Consider the following 19,940-nt stretch of genomic DNA (forward strand, 5'->3'; position numbering starts at 1 on the left):
ACCAGTAGAGTTTTGCATCTGTCTTCCTGTATCTCATTCAATTTCTCCTCTAAGATTTTGGATGCTGTGCCACTTGGTGCAGACATATTTAGTATTGAAATTTCTTCATTGTCTATGGTACCTTTTAGGAGGATATAGTTTCCTTCCTTATCTCTTTTAATGAGATTTATTTTTGCAGCTGCTTTGTTTGAGATAAGGATCACTACCCCTGCTTTTTTTTTCACTTCAGCTGAAGCAAAATATATTTTTCTCCAACCTTTTACCTTTACTCTATATGCATCTCTGTGCTTCAGATGAGTTTCTTGTAAGCAGCATATTGTAGGATTCTGGTTTTTAATCTACTCTGCTATTTGCTTATGTTTTATGGGAGAGTTCATCCTATTCACATTCAATGTTATAATTACTCTTTATTGCTCTCCATGCTATCTTCCCTCTGTTTATATTTCAACCCCCTTTTCACTTTATCCATATTTCCTAGTATTTTGTCTCTGCATACCATCACCTTCAGTGTGTTTGCCCCCTGATATCTAAACCCCTCCCCTTTTTTCCCTTTTCCCTTTGCTTCTTCTTCCTTCCATTCCTTCTATTAGTTCCTCTTTTCCTCCCCTCCCCCTTTCCCTTTTTTAATACTTAAAAGTTAAGTTTTTAACTTAACTGTGTTAAGTTAAAAAGTCTGTTAACTTTAAGCCAAATCTGACGAGAGTAAGATTTAGGTGGTTCTTACCTCCTCTCTTCTTCCCCTCTATTGCAATAGGTCCTTTGTACTTCTTTATGTTGAATTTCTGTTAAGAGATTTGTTTCATATTATTTATGAGGGAAAACCAGGAGACCTTAGCACAGTGCCTGTCTTCCCTCCACCATCTTGACTGGAAGTTTACTTTAGTCTGAACATGCCTTTCTTATTCTATAATTTTGCTTTGGTTAAATCTTCTTCCTAGGCTTTAGATCCTTTCCTGAAAAGACCTAGGACTATTTTTTTATATCCTATCTAGTCTTGCTCTCAGGGTTGTCCTTAATCAAAATTATGGAAAGGTAATGTGGTCTAGATTCATAGAATCAAAGATGCAGAGTCAAAAAAGGACCTTAGATATCTTTTTACAATATCTTCATTTTACAGATGAGATAGAGAGCTATTAAGTATTTGCTTAACTGCATACAAATGATAAACAATAGAGTCAGAACCTGAACTCGGGACTCCTGCCTCTAGAGTTAATTCTATTTTGTCAATACCATACAACCTCTTATCTATTCCCTTGAAGTTGTGCTACTCCTGTTCTATTCCAAACACACAACACCCTTTTTGCTCTTCCTCCCTTCAATTAAATCTGTCTTTCCAGAATGTCTGTAAGAGAGTTATACTTTTCACTTTCTTACTATAAAAGGAAACACTTTGTCCTGAAGCAGGGTTTGTGTTGGAAATTGCTATGAACCCAGACTATTGGATCCAGCCTCTGAAATCACACAACATAAGCAGCCTCTGACTCTGTACTCAGACAAAAATGGCAATGCCCTGACTCGTTTAGTCCAAGGCCTCCCTGGGAGTGAAGGAAACTAAGTGAAGGCTTTGGGAGCCCAGATTCATTCATTGGGGGTAGTTTATGACTTGCCAAAAACCTTCCTGCTTATTCCCTTTGGGTGTCCCATGACCTCAACTAGGCTAACCACCTCTGAGGCTGATGCCAAAAGGTATAATTCAAAACAGTATCTGAGAAGCTCCCTCCCCACTCCCTAAGATGCAAAATGTAATTTTGTGGCTAGTTGTAGGAATGTCATCGCTGATTGGGTGGTCCCTGAGAAGGAGGGGAATAGGTTAATAGAAAACCCTGACTTCAGAATCGTAACACCTAGGCTCTAGTCTAATTCTGCTGCTAACTGACTAACTAGTTGGGCAAGCAACTTAAACACAACGAGCCTCAGTTTCCCTCTTGGTAAAATGAGAAGGTCTCTGTGCTCCAAGAGCTTGCCTTTTGCTCCCTGGCAGAGAGGTGATAGAGATTCAGGATGAGATATACATTTTCATATATGGCCAATGGGTTGACTTTTTTCCCCTTCTCTATTTGTTATAAGGAAGAGCTTCTGTTTAGGGAAAGGTGAGTTAGTGGGTAGTTTTAGAGATAAAAAATATAAAAAACATCACAAATGCATTTTAACATAAACTGAAGGAATCAGAAATTCAGACAGCAAATTTTGTTACTACTTTGTCAAATTTAATAATGCTTTAAGAAAATCCACCAAATTGTATGTAACAGTTTGCAATTCAGACACACACTTCCTTTTTTGTTCTTTTTTTTTAGGTTTTTTTGCAAGGCAAATGGGGTTAAGTGGCCTGCCCAAGGCCACACAGCTAGGTAATTATTAAGTGTCTGAGACTGGATCCACTGCGCCACCTAGCCGCCCCTTGTTCTTTGTAGACTGAATGTTTGAATGTGGTTTTATTGGAGATTATAACATTATAATAAAAGAAAAAACAAAGCAAAACCAGAGTGCCTCCAGTTTATATAGTCAGTGGTTCTATAAGGTGGGCCTCACCAAGTCATGTCACTACATTTATCCCTGAGTTTCCTTCCAGATCAACCGGCTTATCATTGGCCATGACAGCACGGGCATGAGAGCAGGCTGGTTTTTGGGCAGCATCCAGATTCGGGTACCCCGCCAAGGCAAGAAGTACACATTTCCTGTTAATCGCTGGCTGGACAAGAATGCAGCTGATGGACGCACAGAAGTGGAGCTTTACCCCAGCGAGGTTGAGGAGATTGAGCAATGTAAGCTGAGAGGAGGTTGGACTTTTTTCTTTTCTCAGTAGGAAAGGAAGATCTCTAGCTTGGTCCACAGCCTTAAGAGAAGGTCCTATGAAGAGTACTCAATGTTGTTCTTACATTGACTATCTGTGAGAGATGGACCATAGGATAGTATATTTATCCTACAGATAGGGAAGGTGAAACAGTTTACTCAAAAATCAGATGATGGTAAACATGATGTGAAGAGGCACCATCAATCAACCAACCAATCACTCAGTCTACAAATATTTATCACTTATGATGCCCTTAAAACTGTTTTAGATATTGTAAGGAATACAGAGGAAAAGAGGATAGTGTTCATTTTCACAAGCAGCAACCAGTCCAGTGAGTAAACAGCCTAGTAACCAACCATTATTGCCTCAGACCTGGATTTTCTTTTTTAAAAAAAATTTATTTAAGGCAATGGGGTTAAGTGACTTGCCCAAGATCACACAGCAAGGCAATTATTAGGTGTCTGAGGTCACACTTGAACTCAGGTCCTCCTGACTCTAGGACTGGTGCCTTATCCATTGTGCCTACTGGCTGCCCCTCTCAGACCTGAATTTTTGCAATAGACTCCTATATGGCCTTCTTTTCCTTCCAATCTATTGATTTTTTTGGTTTGGGGTTTTTTTTTAGGTTTTTGCAAGGCATTGGGGTTAAGTGGCTTCTCCAAGGCCACACAGCTAGGTAATTATTAAGTGTCTGAGGCCAGATTTAAACTCAGGTACTTCTGACTCCAAGGCCAGTGCTCTATCCACTGCACCACCTAGCTGCCCCTCCTTCCAATCTATTGAATATATCACTACCAAACTGGTTTATTTGAAACAGTAAAGTTCAAATTCTTTTGTCAATCATTCATTTCCAAAACAACCCTAAATATTTAGTCTTATCTTCAACTGACCTTTTTCTTAACATTTCTTTTTTGGTAAAGTAACTCCCAATGGAAAGTTACATGACACTAACAGTTGTTGGTTAGCAGGTAGATTCAAAACCATAATCTGTTACAATTATATTCAGTATATAAAATTGTAATATCTCTAAAATTTTATTTAAGTAGGGTTCTGTTATATTTGTAAGACATAATATCAATTTAAAATAACTTAATAGTGAATCAGCAGAAGGGGTAAATCTTTCAATTCATTGTGGAAAACAAAATAAAACAAAGCAAAAACAAAGCAAAACAGATTTCACTTGGGTTTGAGGTCAGCACATCTCTACTATACCTCCTTCTCCAACTCACACTGATCTCTCCTCAAATTGTAGTGCATTTTCTATCACTAAATCAAGACACATTTATTAAATGTCTGTTAGGTACTAGGCCTTGTCTATATCACAGTCTGGGGACTTGAGTATCTTTTCCTTTGTGAATTTGTCCCTTCCTCCCCAATTAGACTGTAAACTCCATGAACCACCCAGTCTTATTCTTCTCCATGTCCTCCACAGAGGCTAGCACAAGACTGGATACATAGCAGCTGCTCAATGGATAGCTGTGATGTCATGCTATGATTGTTCTTCATTCTTGAAGAAGACCATGTTTATCTGGGAGGTGATGCCATGACAAGCAGTTGTATTGATTTGAGTGAAGGGGAGCTATGCTAATTCACCAGCTTCACTTTCTCTTCCAGAGCCATCTCAGTCCAAAGGTCAGATAAGGTCCCGTGGAGATGACCCTGGATTCGAGCAGAGTTAAGGGACTTGCTCGAAGTCAAACATCTAATAAGTGTCTGAGGCTGGATTTAAACTCATGTCCTCCTGACTCTAGGGCTGGTGCTCTATCCATTGCACCACCTAGGTGGTGAATTTACTATTTGTCTTATGGAGTCCTGGTCACCTAGGTGACAATTCCCTCTCTAGAGTAGGATTTCTCTCTCCCTAAACCTTTGCCTCCCTCCTTTGACTCTGGCCTAGTGATCCATTATGAGGTGGAGATTGCGACTGGGGATACAGGTAATGCCAGCACCAGTGCCCAGGTCTACATGCAGATCTATGGGGATGAGGGCAAGACCGAAGTGCTCTTTCTCAAAAGCCGCTCCAAAGTCTTTCAGCGGGGAAACAAGGACACCTTTCAGGTATGCAGCATAGAGGGGAAGCAGGGTGGTGCAGGGTATGGGCAATGGATCTGGTATCAGATCCAGCTGGGTCTTTCAGAGAGCCTGGGATATCAAAGTACTGAAAGTGTCCATCCTACTTCAGTTCAGACCCCTGGGTCCATTTTGTTTTGTTTTGTTTTTGTAAGACAATGGGGTTAAGTGACTTGCCCAAGGTCACACAGTGAGGTAATTTTTAAGTGTTTGAGCTTGGATTTGAACTCAGGTCCTTCTGACTCCATGGCTGGTGCTCTATCCACTGGGCCACCTAGTTGTCCCATCCTGGGTCCACTTTATAAGGCCACTGCCTAAGGCACCAGTGGAGACATGATTCCTTTACAGCCCTGGAGAGGGTAATCTCTCATAGGTCTACCAGGGATCGATTCTCAGCAGATGCTTAGGGTCATGTGTCATGCTATTCTTCTCACTTCCCTGTGCAAATTTTGTAGAGTTATGAAGGGGAATGGAGTGTTTGTGTGTATGCCCATGTGTGTGTGTATGTGTGTGTGTGTGTGTGAGAGAGAGAGAGACTTTAGTTTATATGGAAGGAAGTAGAGGGATGGCATATATATAATATATATATATGTATATCTGTGTGTATGTATACATGCCTCCATTTCCCTACATATACATGTATATTTGTAGGATAATATATATAAAATTCTTAACATAGTTCCTGAAATGTTATAGATACCACATAAATACTAGCTATTATTATTGCTATGTGAAAAAATATATATATTATAGATATATATCTATAATAGATTTATATATATTTATATATATAATATATCTATAATCTTCATAGATATTTCTACTGTGTGCTTATTCCTGCTGTGGATGGAGTAGATAGTGTGGGTAGATAGATGGCAAGACAGGTGCAGAATCTAGGCTAAGAGTAATGAATCCTGACCTTTTATGACCTTGAAAAAGTTCATGATCAAGGATACTACAGAAGTGATTTACTAAGATTTCCCTTATTGGCTTGAAAAAGTAAATTCATTTTTTCTAAGAGCTTCAACACTGTTTCCAAGGTTATAATTGTCAAATGGGGAGAATCTCTGTTTTTTAACTGGTATATATATATATATATATATATATATATATATATATATATATACTCATGTACTTTTTATGTACATACAGGCCAAATAGAAAAATATATAATTTCTAAAATATATAGTATATAGATATGTGTGCATATATATGAGTAGGTATGTATACAGAGTTTGCTAATATGGTAGTCTAGATTCCTGGGTTCTAATCCCAGCTCTGACATTGTGGCCTCTTAATTTCAGTTTCTTCTTCTGTGAAATGGGCACAAATTATCACTTCCCTACTTGTCTCCAAAATCCAACAAGAGAATAGCTTTTAAAATACTTTGAAAAGTTAAAAGAAGCATACAAATTCAAATTATTATTAATGTTGTGGTTACTGCATAAAGTAGTAGTAGTAGTAGTAGTAGTAGTAGTAGTAGTAGTAGATTAGGGTGTGATGCATAAAGGTCAGGAAATAATTCTTCCTCATTGTTAGTCAGGCCTTATTTGAATATAATGACTAATGTGGCACCATATATTGAATAGAATTCAGTGAAGCCTTCAAGGAATAATATGTCACAATGATGACATAGGAGCTGGAAGATGGTCTATGAGAAACTGCTAAGACAATGAATTGAGGACCTCCTATGTTTTCAGTCCTAGAGAAGGCATTGGGAATATATAAGAAAAGAATGACTCTGCCTTAGGAAAGCTTGATGATGATGATGATGGTGGTGGTGGTGGTGGTGTTTATTCCTCATTCTCAAAGAAGACCATGACATCAGGGAGATGATGTCATGACTTGTAAGTGAATTGGATTTAAGTGAGGGAGGGTTGTACAAAGTCACCAGTCTCACTGGAGCTATCTGGGTCTAGTGGCCAGATAAGAATCAGGAAGACTGGAGATGGCCCTGGATGAAATGGGAGACCTTGACTTTTTAAGCTAAGATTTTTAATAGGGATCAGCTAGGATGCCCACTCAGTTATTAATAATGACCATTTCAAAAAAAAATTTAGTTGAAAGAACAAAATTCTCAAGGTTTTTCAGTTATCACTGCCTTCTTCAAAAATGAAGGACAAACGTCAGTCTTTGTGAAAGGAGTGGTTCCAAATAAGGCTATTCAACTTCTCTGTCTCTCTCTTTCTCTCTCTCCTTCTTTCTTCCTATACCTTTGGGTATTCTGCGCAAAGAATTGGTAAAATTTCTTTGGGTTTACAGACCTCAACTCACTCTGGCTGTCCTTGATTGGCCAACAATGGATCTCAGGCTAAACTCACTTGATCATGGTTTGAACCCTGATTTATTAATAGAAACTGTTTCTATTTTGGCCAGAATGCCTGAGGGTCTTCCCCTCCTATATTGATATGGGAGCTTACAGAGTGTTTGGGGGAGATAAATCCAATAAACATGAAATAATTGTAAACTATAGGAAGTACCATGGAATCAGGTAGCAATTCAGAAGAGGGAAGATGGAGCCTGGAGTTTAGAGGACAAAGGCTTTGAAGATCACTGGAGATCATTCTTGACCAGTTCCTTAACTTATAGATGAGGAAGTAAAGTGGTGAGATGGCTTCCCTTGGGCCACATAGATAGCAAGGGGCAGAGCCAAGATTTGAAACTATAACATAAGATCAAAAGATTATAGAACTATAGCTGGAAGGGATCTCAAAGACTAAATGATCCAACCCTCTGGCTTTAAAGATGAGGAAACTGATACCTAAGAAGGTCAAGTGACTTGCCCAAGGCCACACAGGCAGTAACCATTGGAGATGGAATTTGAACCCAAGTCAAATGAGTTAACATATGTGAAATAAACTTTAAAAATCTCCAAGTATTATAGTATAGAATTCTAGTTAGCTAGCTCAATCTAGGTAAGTACTCTGAGACCCTCACAATGTTATTTCTGTGGTGCCATGCTCCTTAGAGCAATCTTTCTGTTCCACTCTATCATTAGGGTAATTCTTTGATTCCTTCAAAGAGGAGGTGGAGGTTGAGCTAACCCTTGAAGGATGGGTAGGATTTTTAGGATACAGAAGCAAGACATGAAGAAAAAGAAAGTACTTGACATAAATGTACAGGAAAATTAGGAGACTGGCTTACTGAGAGTAAAAGATAGCTGCAGTGGAAGTAAAGATAAGGTGATCACAAATTATTACAGACCTTGAAAGGCAGATTTGAAGCCTCAGTCACAATGTGCTAAGCAATGACTTATATGGAGATTTCAAAATCCCTTCTAGCTCTAGTTCCTTATGACTTTTGTCTGAGTTTGAACTGGTGTGGGGGGTCTAGGACCTATTCTTCTTGGGGGGAGGGGAAAGAGGGTGGCAGGCACTCTCCAAGGCACTGACCTATGTTTGGCAACAGCTAGAGGCAGCAGATGTGGGTGAGATCTTCAAAATCCGAATGGGCCACACAGGCGAGGGCTTCGGGTCTGGCTGGTTTGTGGACAGAGTGGAGCTGAGACGGTTGGTGCTACAGGAGGTGGAAGTCACCCCAGAGGAAGAAGCCCGGAAAAAGAAAGAGAAAGACAAACTGAGGCAACTTCTGAGAAAGGAGAGGCTTAAGGCCAAGGAGCAGCAGAAGAAGAAAAAGAAAGGCAGTGATGAGGAAGAGGAGGAGTCATCCTCAGAGGAGGAGTCTTCAGAGGAGTCAGAAGAGGAGACTGAGATTGAATCTGAAGAGGAAGAATTCGGACCAGGCATGCGGGAAGTAGTTGATGTCTACAAGTTTGAGGCCAATCGGTGGCTTGCTTCAGATGAGGAGGATAAAGAGCTCGTCATGGAGCTAGCTCCATCCGGAAGATCCGGTCCTGAGCGTAAGCCTGAGGCAGGGTTCAACAACCTCCCTGGAGTTGATCAAACACATATTTGTGACACCTGGTTGTGGACCAGGGCTTCAAAGGGGCAAGGGTTACTTGTTTCAACCCATTTCTAGGAAAAATTGGCAGTCACCCACAGGTGTCACAAATATCTCCCCAACCCAGGTGACCCTGTCCCTGAAATTCCACCATAAGTAATATAGACTTTGAGAGTAAGCATTTTTCATTCTCTGCAGTCCTCTTGATACCCTTGGAAAGGGTAACAAATTATCACTATCATACTAAGATGAATGAGTTTATCAAATCGGATTTTTCTTTTTTTTTTTTCCAGGAAGGACTCAAGGTAAAATGAGTCCATTGAGTACTTGGATATGACAGGTAGAATTGGGGGGGGTGGGGGTGGAGGAGGTAGTCAAGAGAGGTAAGACCCCTGAGCAGGATATCATTTAGAAATCAGCAGTGGGGATTCCAAGGACAAACTTTACTGGTCAAGTCTCTCCCAGTACTTTTGGACTTCTTGGAAGGGGTAAGGAATGGGGGAGGGGGGAGAGTTCTGGGGCAGCCTAGGGAAGCCAGTTTTGACCTGATATCAGAGGACTCTATACTTAACCTTTGAAACCCAGCATGCCATGTGTTTTCCTAGAAACCAAGTTTGATTTTTCAGTCTTGGGTTCAGGCCTTGGTTTTCTAAATCCTACCTTCTTCTGTGTTCACAGCCAATACCTATGAGGTCCAGGTGATCACAGGAAAGATGCCCAAAGGTGGTACTGATGCCAATGTCTACCTAAACATCTATGGTGAAGAGTATGGTGATACTGGGGAGCGAGCTTTAAGAAACTCAGACAAATCAAATAAGTTTGAACAAGGACAGGTAGTAACTACAACAATAAACAATTTATATGGCACTCTGCATTACATACAACAGATTTAAACAGATATTTGAAGTTTACCAAATATAGACCTTACAAGTCATTGAGTCCAATCCTCTCATTTTACAAATGAGGAAACAGACTGAGAAGGATTAAATAACCTGTCCAGGGTTTCTTAGCTAGTAAGTGAATGAATGAATGAATGAATGAATGAAAAAACACTTATATGAAAAGTACTGTTCTAGTGGAATGGGTTGAAATAAGGAATAATGATATGAAAATGGCAGGAAAGCACAGAATCTTCTGTCAAGGTTCCAAATCTCTGCATTCCTTTTGGGAGCATGAAGCAGTCAGTTTGAAAAATTGAGTTTAATATTCATTCTATATAACTTGTAAGAACTGTTGTGATGATCAAATGACTATGCTTGTGAGCTGTTGGGAGAGAGTGTAGGAAAGTAAAAAGAGTTTTGAACTAGGAATCAGAAAGACTAGAGTTCAATTCTTAGAAGATTTATTATCTATAAAACCCTGGGCAAGTTAATTCCTTGGTGCCTTTGTTTTTGTCCAGTCATTTTCAATCATGTCCAATTCTTGACTCCATTTGGGCTTTTTAAGGGTTTTTTACAAGGGTTAAGGAGGGGCACACAACTAGGTAATTATTAAGTATCTGAGAATGGATTTCAACTCAGGTCCTCCTGACTCCAGGACTAGTGTTCTATTCACTGTGCCACCTAGTTGCCTGAATTTTTTTTAAACAAAGATACTGGAGAGTAGTTTCCCATTTCCTTCTCTGGGACATTTTATAGAAGAGGAAACTAAAGCCAATAGGGTTAAATGATTTGCTCAAGATTGTACAGCTCAGAAGTGTTTGAGGTCACATTTGAACTCAAGAAGATGAGTCTTCCTGACTCCAAGCCCAGCATTCTAAGCATTATAGCACCATGCTGTTAACCTGTGTCTTAGTTTCCTCATTTATAAAATGAGGAATTGGACTCAGTGACGTCTAATGCCCTTGTAAGTCTAGACCTCTTGCCTCCAGGATCAAATATAAACACTTGTGCTTAGTATTTAAAACCCTTCACAATCTAGCTACTGGCCTTCTTGCTATTGTTCAGAATCCTCAGTTTCCCTCAAGATTCAGTTCAAGAGCCCACTTCTACATTAGATCTTTCTTAATCCTTCCAGCTGTTTATGTTAATCCCCCTAATCATCTTGTATTTATTTTGCATCTACGGCTGATCCTCACTTGTGGGTTCTGTATTTGAGAATTCACCGATTCACTCAAATTTATTTGTGACCCCTAAAATCAATATTCAAGGGCACTTTCACAATCATTCACAGACATATGTGGCATGTTTGAGTCATGTGATGTGCATTTTCCCAGCTATGGCCAAACAAAGCAATATTCTGCTTGCTTGTTTCAATTCTCATCTTGTAAACAATATCCTTTACATGGGATACTTAGTTCCATATTTTCCAAATTTTTGTGCTTTTTGTGGGTGATTTCACTGTTTAAAATGACCTGGAAACCTAGTGCTAAAGTACTATCTAGTGTTCCAAAGCACAAGAAGGCTGCAATGTGCCTTTTGGCAAAAATATATGTGTTAGATAAGCTTCAGTCAGGCATGAGTTGAAGAGCTCTTGGCTAGGAATTCATTGTTAATGAATTGATGATATGTAAATCTAGAAAAAGGAAAAGGAAACTCATTAATCTATAGCAAAACCACTCTGGAAAGTGTCAAATTAAATCTTTTGATCATAGACTTGCAGGAACCTAACCCTGTATTTCCCAGGAAATAGTAGTTTGGTATTCACCAATTCATCATTCACAGTGATTTTATCCATCATTTTTGTTGTTGTTCAGTCATTTCAGTTGTGTCCAATTCTTCATGACTCTCTTTGGGGTTCTCTTGGCAAAGATTCTGGAGTAGTTTGGCATTTCCTTCTCCAGCCCATTTTACAGATGAGGAAACTGAGGCAGACATGGTTAAATGATTTGCCCAGAACCACATGGCTAGTAAATGCTTGAGGCCAGATGTGAACTCAGGAAGATGAGCCTTCCTAGCTTCACATCCATTGTACCATTTTGTTCTGTGTTTCTATATAGGTACCTGTTATACCTCCCTTAGAATGTAAGCTCCTTGAAGGCAGAAACTGTTTTTACTTTTGCTTTTTTTATGTCCAACAACTGACATGATTTCTGCTTGATAAATATTTCTGGATTAATTGCTTGATATTGTTCCTGCAGGAAGGAAGAATAGGGTTTTTATCTTTTTGTCTTTTCATTTCCTGGAGTAGTACCTGAATTGTACATTAACATAATCTGCAACACATGTAATTATAATTTCTTTCTTTTTGTTGTTGTTGTTTTGGTAAGGCAATGGGGTAGAGTGGCTTGCCCAAGGTCACACAGCTAGGCAATTTTTAAGTGTGTAAGGTCGGATTTGAATTCAGGTTCTTCTGACTTCAGGGTTGGTGCTCCATCTACTAGCTGCACCTATGATAATTTCTTTTAGACCAAACCTGTGGTTCTCTATTGATGTACTCTCTCCATGCAGATCAGCAACTTCTCTTTTATCTCTAGTCTTAGAGTATTGTACAGATCATTGAGAGTTGTAACTTTCTCAGAATCACACTAGTCTGCAGGAGTCAGAAATAAGACTAGGACCCAGGTTTTCTTTACTCTGAGTCAGAGTCTCTATCTATTATAACTCAACTGCCTCTCTGAGGATGATCATATTCAACATAATTTTAAAAAAAATCTCTCCCATTTACAAACCTTTTTTAGCATTTGCTAAAGACTTTACATATTATCTTAACTGATCCTTTCAATACCCCTGGGTGATGTGTTGTTATTCCCATTCTACAGGTACAAAAACTGAAGTTCAAGCTAATTAACTTGTCTAGAGTCACCTAGGATTGAAACTGAATATTTCCTAATCCATGTCTAACTTTTTGCATTCTATGCCATGTGAAACATATATAGGCATGAAAACATGGATATATTATATTTATGGAACACCCTCTCACCTTCTTCTCTCCTCCATCCTCTTCCATGATCAAATATTGGCAAATAGGAATAAGAAGGCATAGAATTTCATGGCATGCTGAGTAGCAATACTAAACAACTGATGGTTAACTATTTTATGTCCCATCCTGTTACATTTACTGTTCTAAAAAAACTAGTAGTCTTGAACTTGCTCTAGAAAAATCTAGAAATAAATAGGACTCACTTCCTTCTGAATACTTTGTCCTTGCCCTCTACAGACAGACACCTTCATGATCTATGCCATTGACTTGGGGCCCCTGAAGAAAATTAGGATTCGTCATGATAACTCTGGCAATGCCTCTGGCTGGTTCCTTGATCGAGTGGAAATCACTGACCAAAATAATGAAACCACGTGAGTGGGAAGCTACCAGACTCAGGACTGAATAACCAAGGAAGAAGCAAATTTTATCCTTTGTATACATTCTGTTTTCTTTTCTCATGCTTCAGTTGATCACCCCAAGTCCCTCTCTACTCCCTCACTTTGTCACTCAATGATGTCCTTGAGCATAGTCAGAATAAACACTAACCTGCATTCTGTGATTCCAAGAGCACAAGTGAAGAACTCCTCTTCTAATTTCTTATTTACAATAAAATTAGCTTAAGACCTTAGTCATATGACTTCAAGTTCAGTGTATAGTTGATCTGTATAAACAATTGTATCTCATGATTGGGGAGGTATGGTATTAAAGAAGATTCTAGATCACATTATAGATGGGAGCAATTATGATTTAATTTCTCTCTCTCTCTCTCTCTCTCTCTCTCTCTCTCTCTCTCTCTCTCTCTCTCTCTCTCTCTCTCTCCTGATTCATTTCCTGTTGCCTACAACCATGCCCATGTCACCTAAAAAACTCCTTACTTCATCCTTCCAACCCGTCTCTGTCCTTTGTGGCAAAACTCTTGAGCAATGGTCCTACAATATGTGCCTTTACTTTGTCTCTTTTTACTTGTTCCTCTCAACATCTTAAAATCTGACTTCTGAATTATCATTCCATTGAAACTGCTTTCTCCACAGTTCCTAATGATCCAATGACCTTTGCTCAGTCTTCATTTACCTAGACCTCACTGCAGCTTTTGACATTGTTGATCATTCTCTCAATTTTGATACTGTCTTCTCTCTAAACTTTCAGGACACCTCTCTTTCCCCTGGTTCTTTTCCTACCATCTGACCACTCTTTCTCTTTCTCTTTAGCTGGATCCTCCTCCAGATAACTCCCTCTAACCATAGATATCCCTAAGGGCTCTGTCCTGGTCTCTTTTCTTTTCTCCCTCTATGCTATTTTACATGGTGATGTCATCAGCTCCAATGGATTTAATTATCACTTCTGTGCTAATGATTCTCAAATTGACCTTCCTACCTTAACCTTTTTGCTGACCTCCAGTCTTGTAACTCCAACTTGCTTTTCAGATATTTTGAACTGTATGTCCACTAGACATCTTAAACTCATTCTATCCAAAACAGGACTCATTTTATTCCCCTAAACCCTCCTGCACTCCTGCCTTCCCTGATACTGTAGAGGTCAACACCATTTTACCAGTCCCTCAGGATTTATATATGGCACCTAGTAGCCACAAATTTCTCTTGTGACATTTTTCAATTATTTCCCTTCTCTGACTCTTCCTTTACTCACTTGTACAAAGAGGGGACAGCATAATACAATAGAGAGAATATAAGATTTTAAGTTAGGCCATATCTAATCTCAGTTCTACCACTGTGACCTCTAGTTTGGGTCTCACCTCTCTAGGTCCTGATTTCCTCATTTGTAAAATGAAAGATTTGGATTCCATGATTCTTGAGGTCCCTCCAAGCTCTGAATCTACAATCTTTTAATTAGATCATCTGATCATGGACATTCTGTGATCCTTCCACTGTGGTCATGTTTCATTTGAACCCTCTAGAAGACCAAAAGGCATAGGGATTATCTCTGTAAGGGATTTCAAGTCTCATGATGGACATGGCAGTAAATATTTGGGGGTGATAGAATCTTCTCAGAACCTTTAAAAGAATTTCATGATCTCAAGAAACAGACTCTGAATTGAATTGGAGTGGAGTATACATTCTAGAAGCAGAGTAGAAACTCCAATAAGTTAGGAGAATTATTTGATTGAATACAATATAAATGCAGAATTAGTTGTAAGCTTAAGTCCCAATGTGGTATGGTGAAAAGAATACTGAATTTGGAGTTGGACTCTTCTCCTTATTACTTTGTGATCTTAAATAAATCACTTCCCCTCCCAGTGAGTCCAAATATCCCTCACTAGAAAATGAAGGCATGGCTCTAGATGACCTATCCCTTCTAGATATAAGATCTTTTCTAGCTCTAACATTCACACTGTGATCTAATGATTCCTCAAGCATCAGGTAACCATTAAATTACCCAGCCCTACACTAAGACACTGCTGAAGCCTGTATCTTCTCTCCCTCCAATTGCTCCAGATTTTTTTATTTCATTTCCTAAGTCCCAAGTACTCTTATATGGTAGCAAGAAATAAATCACATTTATGTAGTATTTTACAACATAAGAAACCCATACATACCCTGTATATAATTTGTTCCTGACTACAACTATAGATATAACACAAGTATTATTGCCCCATTTGATAGATAAATCAAAAGAGGCTTAGAGAAATATAATAATAACAATAGCAATAATAATTAGCATTGATTTAGTACTCTAAGATTTGAAAAAGCATTTTACAGATATTATCTCTTTTTATTCTCACAACAACCCTGGAAGATAAGAGCTATGATTATTTTTATTGTATGACAAATGAAGAAGATGATGAAGAAATTGAGACAAGGCAGAGGTGAAGTGACTTGCTTGGGTTCACATAGTAAGTGTGTGAGGCTGTATATGAAATCAGGGCTTCCTTATTACAGGCTGAGTGCTCTATCCACTATGCTACCTAACTGCCAAGAAATGACTTGGCTAACATTATTAGATGTACTAGAATCCATGACTATCTCAAAGGACCAGGTCTGTCACTTTACTCAATGTGTGAGGCAAAGAAAATAGATATGAAGATGAAAATTTTAATTTTAAAGTAAAATTATACTTTTTTAGATTATTTAATTTGTCTAATCTTTCTGGGACTAAGTTTGCCCAACTGGATAAAGTGTAATGAACTCAGAATACAAACCTAAGTTTTAAGACTCTGTGGTTGTCAACCTAATAATAACCTAATCTAATAGAATAGAACCCCTTAGAACTTTCCTCACCTTCCATGTAGTGCTATCATGTTTTAGAGAAAATGCAACTGTCTTTGTTGACTTTGCTGGGAATCATGTCAAACCAGATAGGAGGAGATGAAGTGCTTTAGGCGCTATACTTTCAATTGACATTGATGATGGCCCCTTTCCTGTCTTTCAGAGACTGTCACAGGGTTTGAGGTGCCAGCCGACCATACCTCACTTGTCTCCTTTTAGGTACTACTTCCCATGCCAGCGCTGGCTGGCAGTCGATGAAGATGATGGGCAACTCTCCAGGGAGCTGATTCCAGTAGATGAGTCATATTTCCTGAAGGACGTGGAGAATGAAGAGGAAGAGGGAGAGGAAGGAGGGACTGAAGACGCCGGGCTTGCCAATCTGGCCTTGGATATGAAAGGTTGCCCTTGACCTAGTCCTGATTCTTTCCTTCCCATCAATAATTGAGACTACTCAAATCCTCAGGCTATATCCCCTCCACATCCTGCTTCTCACTGCCATGATAATTCCATCTTTGCCCCTATTCATCACCTTATATAAACCTTCTGTTTCAGTTGGGCCTACTGGCATCCTCATTGGGCTGCATGTACCATGCTTATTTCTGCCTCCATATCTAAGCCTCCCACCTGGAGGGCTCAGTGTTGTTTGTCCTTTAAAATCCAGCTTAAATTGCCATCTGAAACCTAAAATTTTACCTAAAACCTCCAGCCTATATTGGATTCTCTCCCTTTTGAGTTCCCTCAGAATTTATTACTTATTTGGAACTTAATCATGTGCTGCCCTGCTTTGGTCTCTGATAATTTCAGTTCCATTCTATTCAACATATATTGATTAAATGTTTACCATGTGCAAGGGACTCTTCTATCAATTAATTCACAAATACTTATTAATATCTACCCTGCACCAGGCTCTGTGCAAGACAGGGAAGGGACAAAATCAAAGAATAAAACAATTTGTACTCATGAGACATTTTCATTCTAGTGGCAGGAGAGTACAAGAACAGTATAACTTGTGGCCTAAATATAAAATGAATAAATACATACACATTTACATACACAAAGTAACTGAATACAAGGTAGTTTGGAGGGCACTGGTATTAATGGGGAGAAGGAGGTGCAGATCAGGAAAGGCTTCATGCAGAAGATGGTGTCTGAACAGCAACATAAAAAAAGAAGAGAACTGTGAAGTGGAAATAAGGAGGAAGTATATTCTAAGCATGGAAAACAGTGTAAAGATATGGAGACAGGAGTGTTGTGAATGAGGAACAGAGAGAAAGTGAGAAAGTCAATTTAGTTAGATGGTGGAGTGCAGGAAGGCAGTTCAAGTCCAGGACTTCAAAAGCTTTTCATAGGACTTTCTATTTTATTCTTGAAGCATTAGGAAGTCACTGGGGTTAGTTGAGTAGGGATGTCAGATGGTTGAGATCTGTGCTTAATGAAAATTACCTTGATAGCAGTGTGTGATACTTGGAACAAGGAGATCAGTTAAGAGGTGGTTGCAATATTTTAGATTAGAAGACATGAGAACCTAAGCTGAGATTGTATTCCAGAGAGTTCATATAACTAGAAACAGCCAGACTTGACATTTGAATGAATATACAGGGAGAACATGGTCTTATTCCCCCAAATTGTTCTTTGAGGAAAATGAAAAGGAATAATTTATGGTTGGTAATAATGTTTACCTGGAGATTAAGAAGCTTAGCTTCTGTGAACTCAGTGGCCTGGCATCATGGGCATGACCTAGGCCTGCTTGTTAAAGATGCCTTAACTCTAGAGAGGATACAGAGTATCCCAGTCATCTCCATAAAACTTCCAACAGTATTTATTAGGTGTTCACTGTGTGATCCCAGAAAGAAGGGAAGAATCTGATTCCTACATACAAGATGTTTTCAGGCTATTGGAGGAAGAAAGGACTAGCACATGTAACAAATTCACAGTCAAAAGGAAGTATGATGATGCTTTGGAATCAGGAGAATCTGGGTTCAAGTCCTGATTATAATGCATCACTGCTTGTATGACCATAGGCAAGACAAATACCCTTTTAGCCCCTTTTCCCCTAACTCCCAAAGACTACAAAGTTGCCAAGGGGTTGACCTGAATTGGTATAAAGTGTTAACATACCAGAATTTCCTTACACCAGGGCATTAATGAAATCACAAGTGTGCTTCCCCACTTGCCCAACCAAAAAAAAAAAAAGAAAGAAAGAAAGAAAGAAAAAAAGCAAAGCTAATGATAGGTGTTCTGAGGTAGAATGCTTAGGGTTTTCAGGAAGGTTCGTCCAAATGGGGCACACAAGGAAGGTTTTCAGGAAGAAGTGAGATAAATTGAACTGAATTTTGCTTCTAGAAAGAGTCATGGTTTATCAGAAAGAAGGAAGAGAAATTCCATAGGTTGGTAGATAAAGTGGGAGGGCACTGGGACATTTGTCCAGTGACCTATGAAGCAGATCTAATTTCTCTGGTAGCAACTGGTAAACTGAACTAAGCCCAAAGCCCATCCCCCATGGCCATGATCCTCCCCATGACCCACTATGGGGTCATACAGAATATCACCAATTCCTGGGAGCAATATCCTGAAAGCATTTCCTAGTGACCATGGAATCATGGAAATTTCCCTGGAATGTGGATCTGAAGTTATCTGACTGGGTCAGTCACCCAGGGGCCACAATCCAGACCTGTACTTTTCTCCCACCAAGTCTGAAATTGAGAACAGCTCACACTGCTCACACCTCCACGCCCCTCACCCGGCAGATAAATCTACCATGTATTCAGTGACTGTGAAGACTGGTGACAAGAAGAGAGCAGGCACAGATGCCAACGTCTTCATCACTCTTTTTGGCACAGATGATGACACAGGTAAAAATCCCTGGGTGGGTGAGACTTGATTTCATTTAAATAAGTATGTTCCTTGCAACTGGAATTAGTTGTAAGACCTATCTATAGTTTCCACATCAAGCTAGAAGAGCCCATATTAGGAGTCATCTAGTCCATCCTTCTGCCTTCAGGCAAGACAGCATTCAAATCATCTCCTCAAAGAAGGGTACCTCTTTTTTGGTAAACACTGCCATTCCATTGTTTAATTGGTCTAGTGATTTTCAACTTTTATAATTACTATGTAGTCCTAGTCTATATCTATACTTTTGGAACTTAGAAAAGCATTACCAGAAGAATAACATAAAACAATAGGGAGGTGCAGAGTCTAAATGGAAGTAGGAACCCAGGGGATGATGGGGCAAGGCAAAAAGGAGATCACAATTAGTGATTAGAGACTCAAGGGTGGGAAGGGTGCTCAGGCTACAGCAGGAAGTGGAATGGAAGATTAGTGATGGTTCTCCAGTTGAGATCTTCCCATACTTGGCACACTCTGCTCTACCAGGCTCCTTGGCGAACTTGCCTCCTGATTAATACAGAGATGCCTGGGTCCCATTTGCTACCCTAGCTCATGGAGGCAGCTGAATAGTGAAGGGTTTTATAGAGACATGCTGGTTCTTACTTTCTGATTGATTTCCCATCTTTTAAATCTGAGATAGGGATTGCTATGTATTAACTGGGAGAGGTCCTGAGGAATCAGATAGGAAAAGCAATTTGGGGGCATGATTTCTGGGGTAACTTTCTAGAAAAGATAGGGTGGGACAGGAGCCTCTCAAGCAGGAAGGACAGACATGTCCAATGTCCAGGAAAAAAGATAGTTCAGAGCAAGTGAGTCTGATGGGACCCAGAGAGGCTGATAGGCAAATATCTTTGGGGGGCTATCACAGAAATTTATTACTATTTCTGACCTAAATCCAACTTTCTTCATTCTAATCCCTTGTGCCTTTTTTAGCCCCTAATTCTCGGTTCTGCTCATATGGTAACTCTTGATGGACTTGAAAATTATTAAATGAAAACCCCTTTCCCTCAGTTTTCTTTCCCTTGGGGTAAATGTCTCTAGATCTGTTAATAGGTCTTTCTACTAGGAGCCCCTTCTCAAATTTCACATTGCTTCCCTTGATTTCCCTGTGGGCATCACTGGGTTTGCATTTCAAATTCTGAATGACAGGGGTCCTGGACCCTAAACATTAGGGAGCTGCTTACTGTATTTTCCATCACTTTCATTTA

General features: G+C 39.4%; 1 protein-coding gene across 3 annotated transcripts in view; it reads left to right on the top strand.

Moving 5' to 3' along the window:
- The window catches only part of LOXHD1 (lipoxygenase homology PLAT domains 1), a 266,512-nt gene that overhangs the window by 142,620 nt on the left and 103,952 nt on the right, over positions 1 to 19,940 (top strand). For 2 of the 3 annotated variants that reach the window (XM_074203499.1, XM_074203500.1), the window contains exons 17-23: positions 2,570 to 2,762; positions 4,689 to 4,849; positions 8,270 to 8,720; positions 9,440 to 9,594; positions 12,860 to 12,993; positions 16,066 to 16,244; positions 18,594 to 18,698. In XM_074203499.1, the coding sequence (XP_074059600.1) occupies positions 2,570 to 2,762; positions 4,689 to 4,849; positions 8,270 to 8,720; positions 9,440 to 9,594; positions 12,860 to 12,993; positions 16,066 to 16,244; positions 18,594 to 18,698 (1,378 nt within the window). The remainder of the gene's footprint in view (positions 1 to 2,569; positions 2,763 to 4,688; positions 4,850 to 8,269; positions 8,721 to 9,439; positions 9,595 to 12,859; positions 12,994 to 16,065; positions 16,245 to 18,593; positions 18,699 to 19,940) is intronic. The other variant, XM_074203501.1, reaches the window with a different exon arrangement.

The sequence above is a fragment of the Macrotis lagotis genome, chromosome X (assembly GCF_037893015.1).
Source record: "Macrotis lagotis isolate mMagLag1 chromosome X, bilby.v1.9.chrom.fasta, whole genome shotgun sequence".
NCBI lineage: Eukaryota > Metazoa > Chordata > Mammalia > Peramelemorphia > Peramelidae > Macrotis > Macrotis lagotis.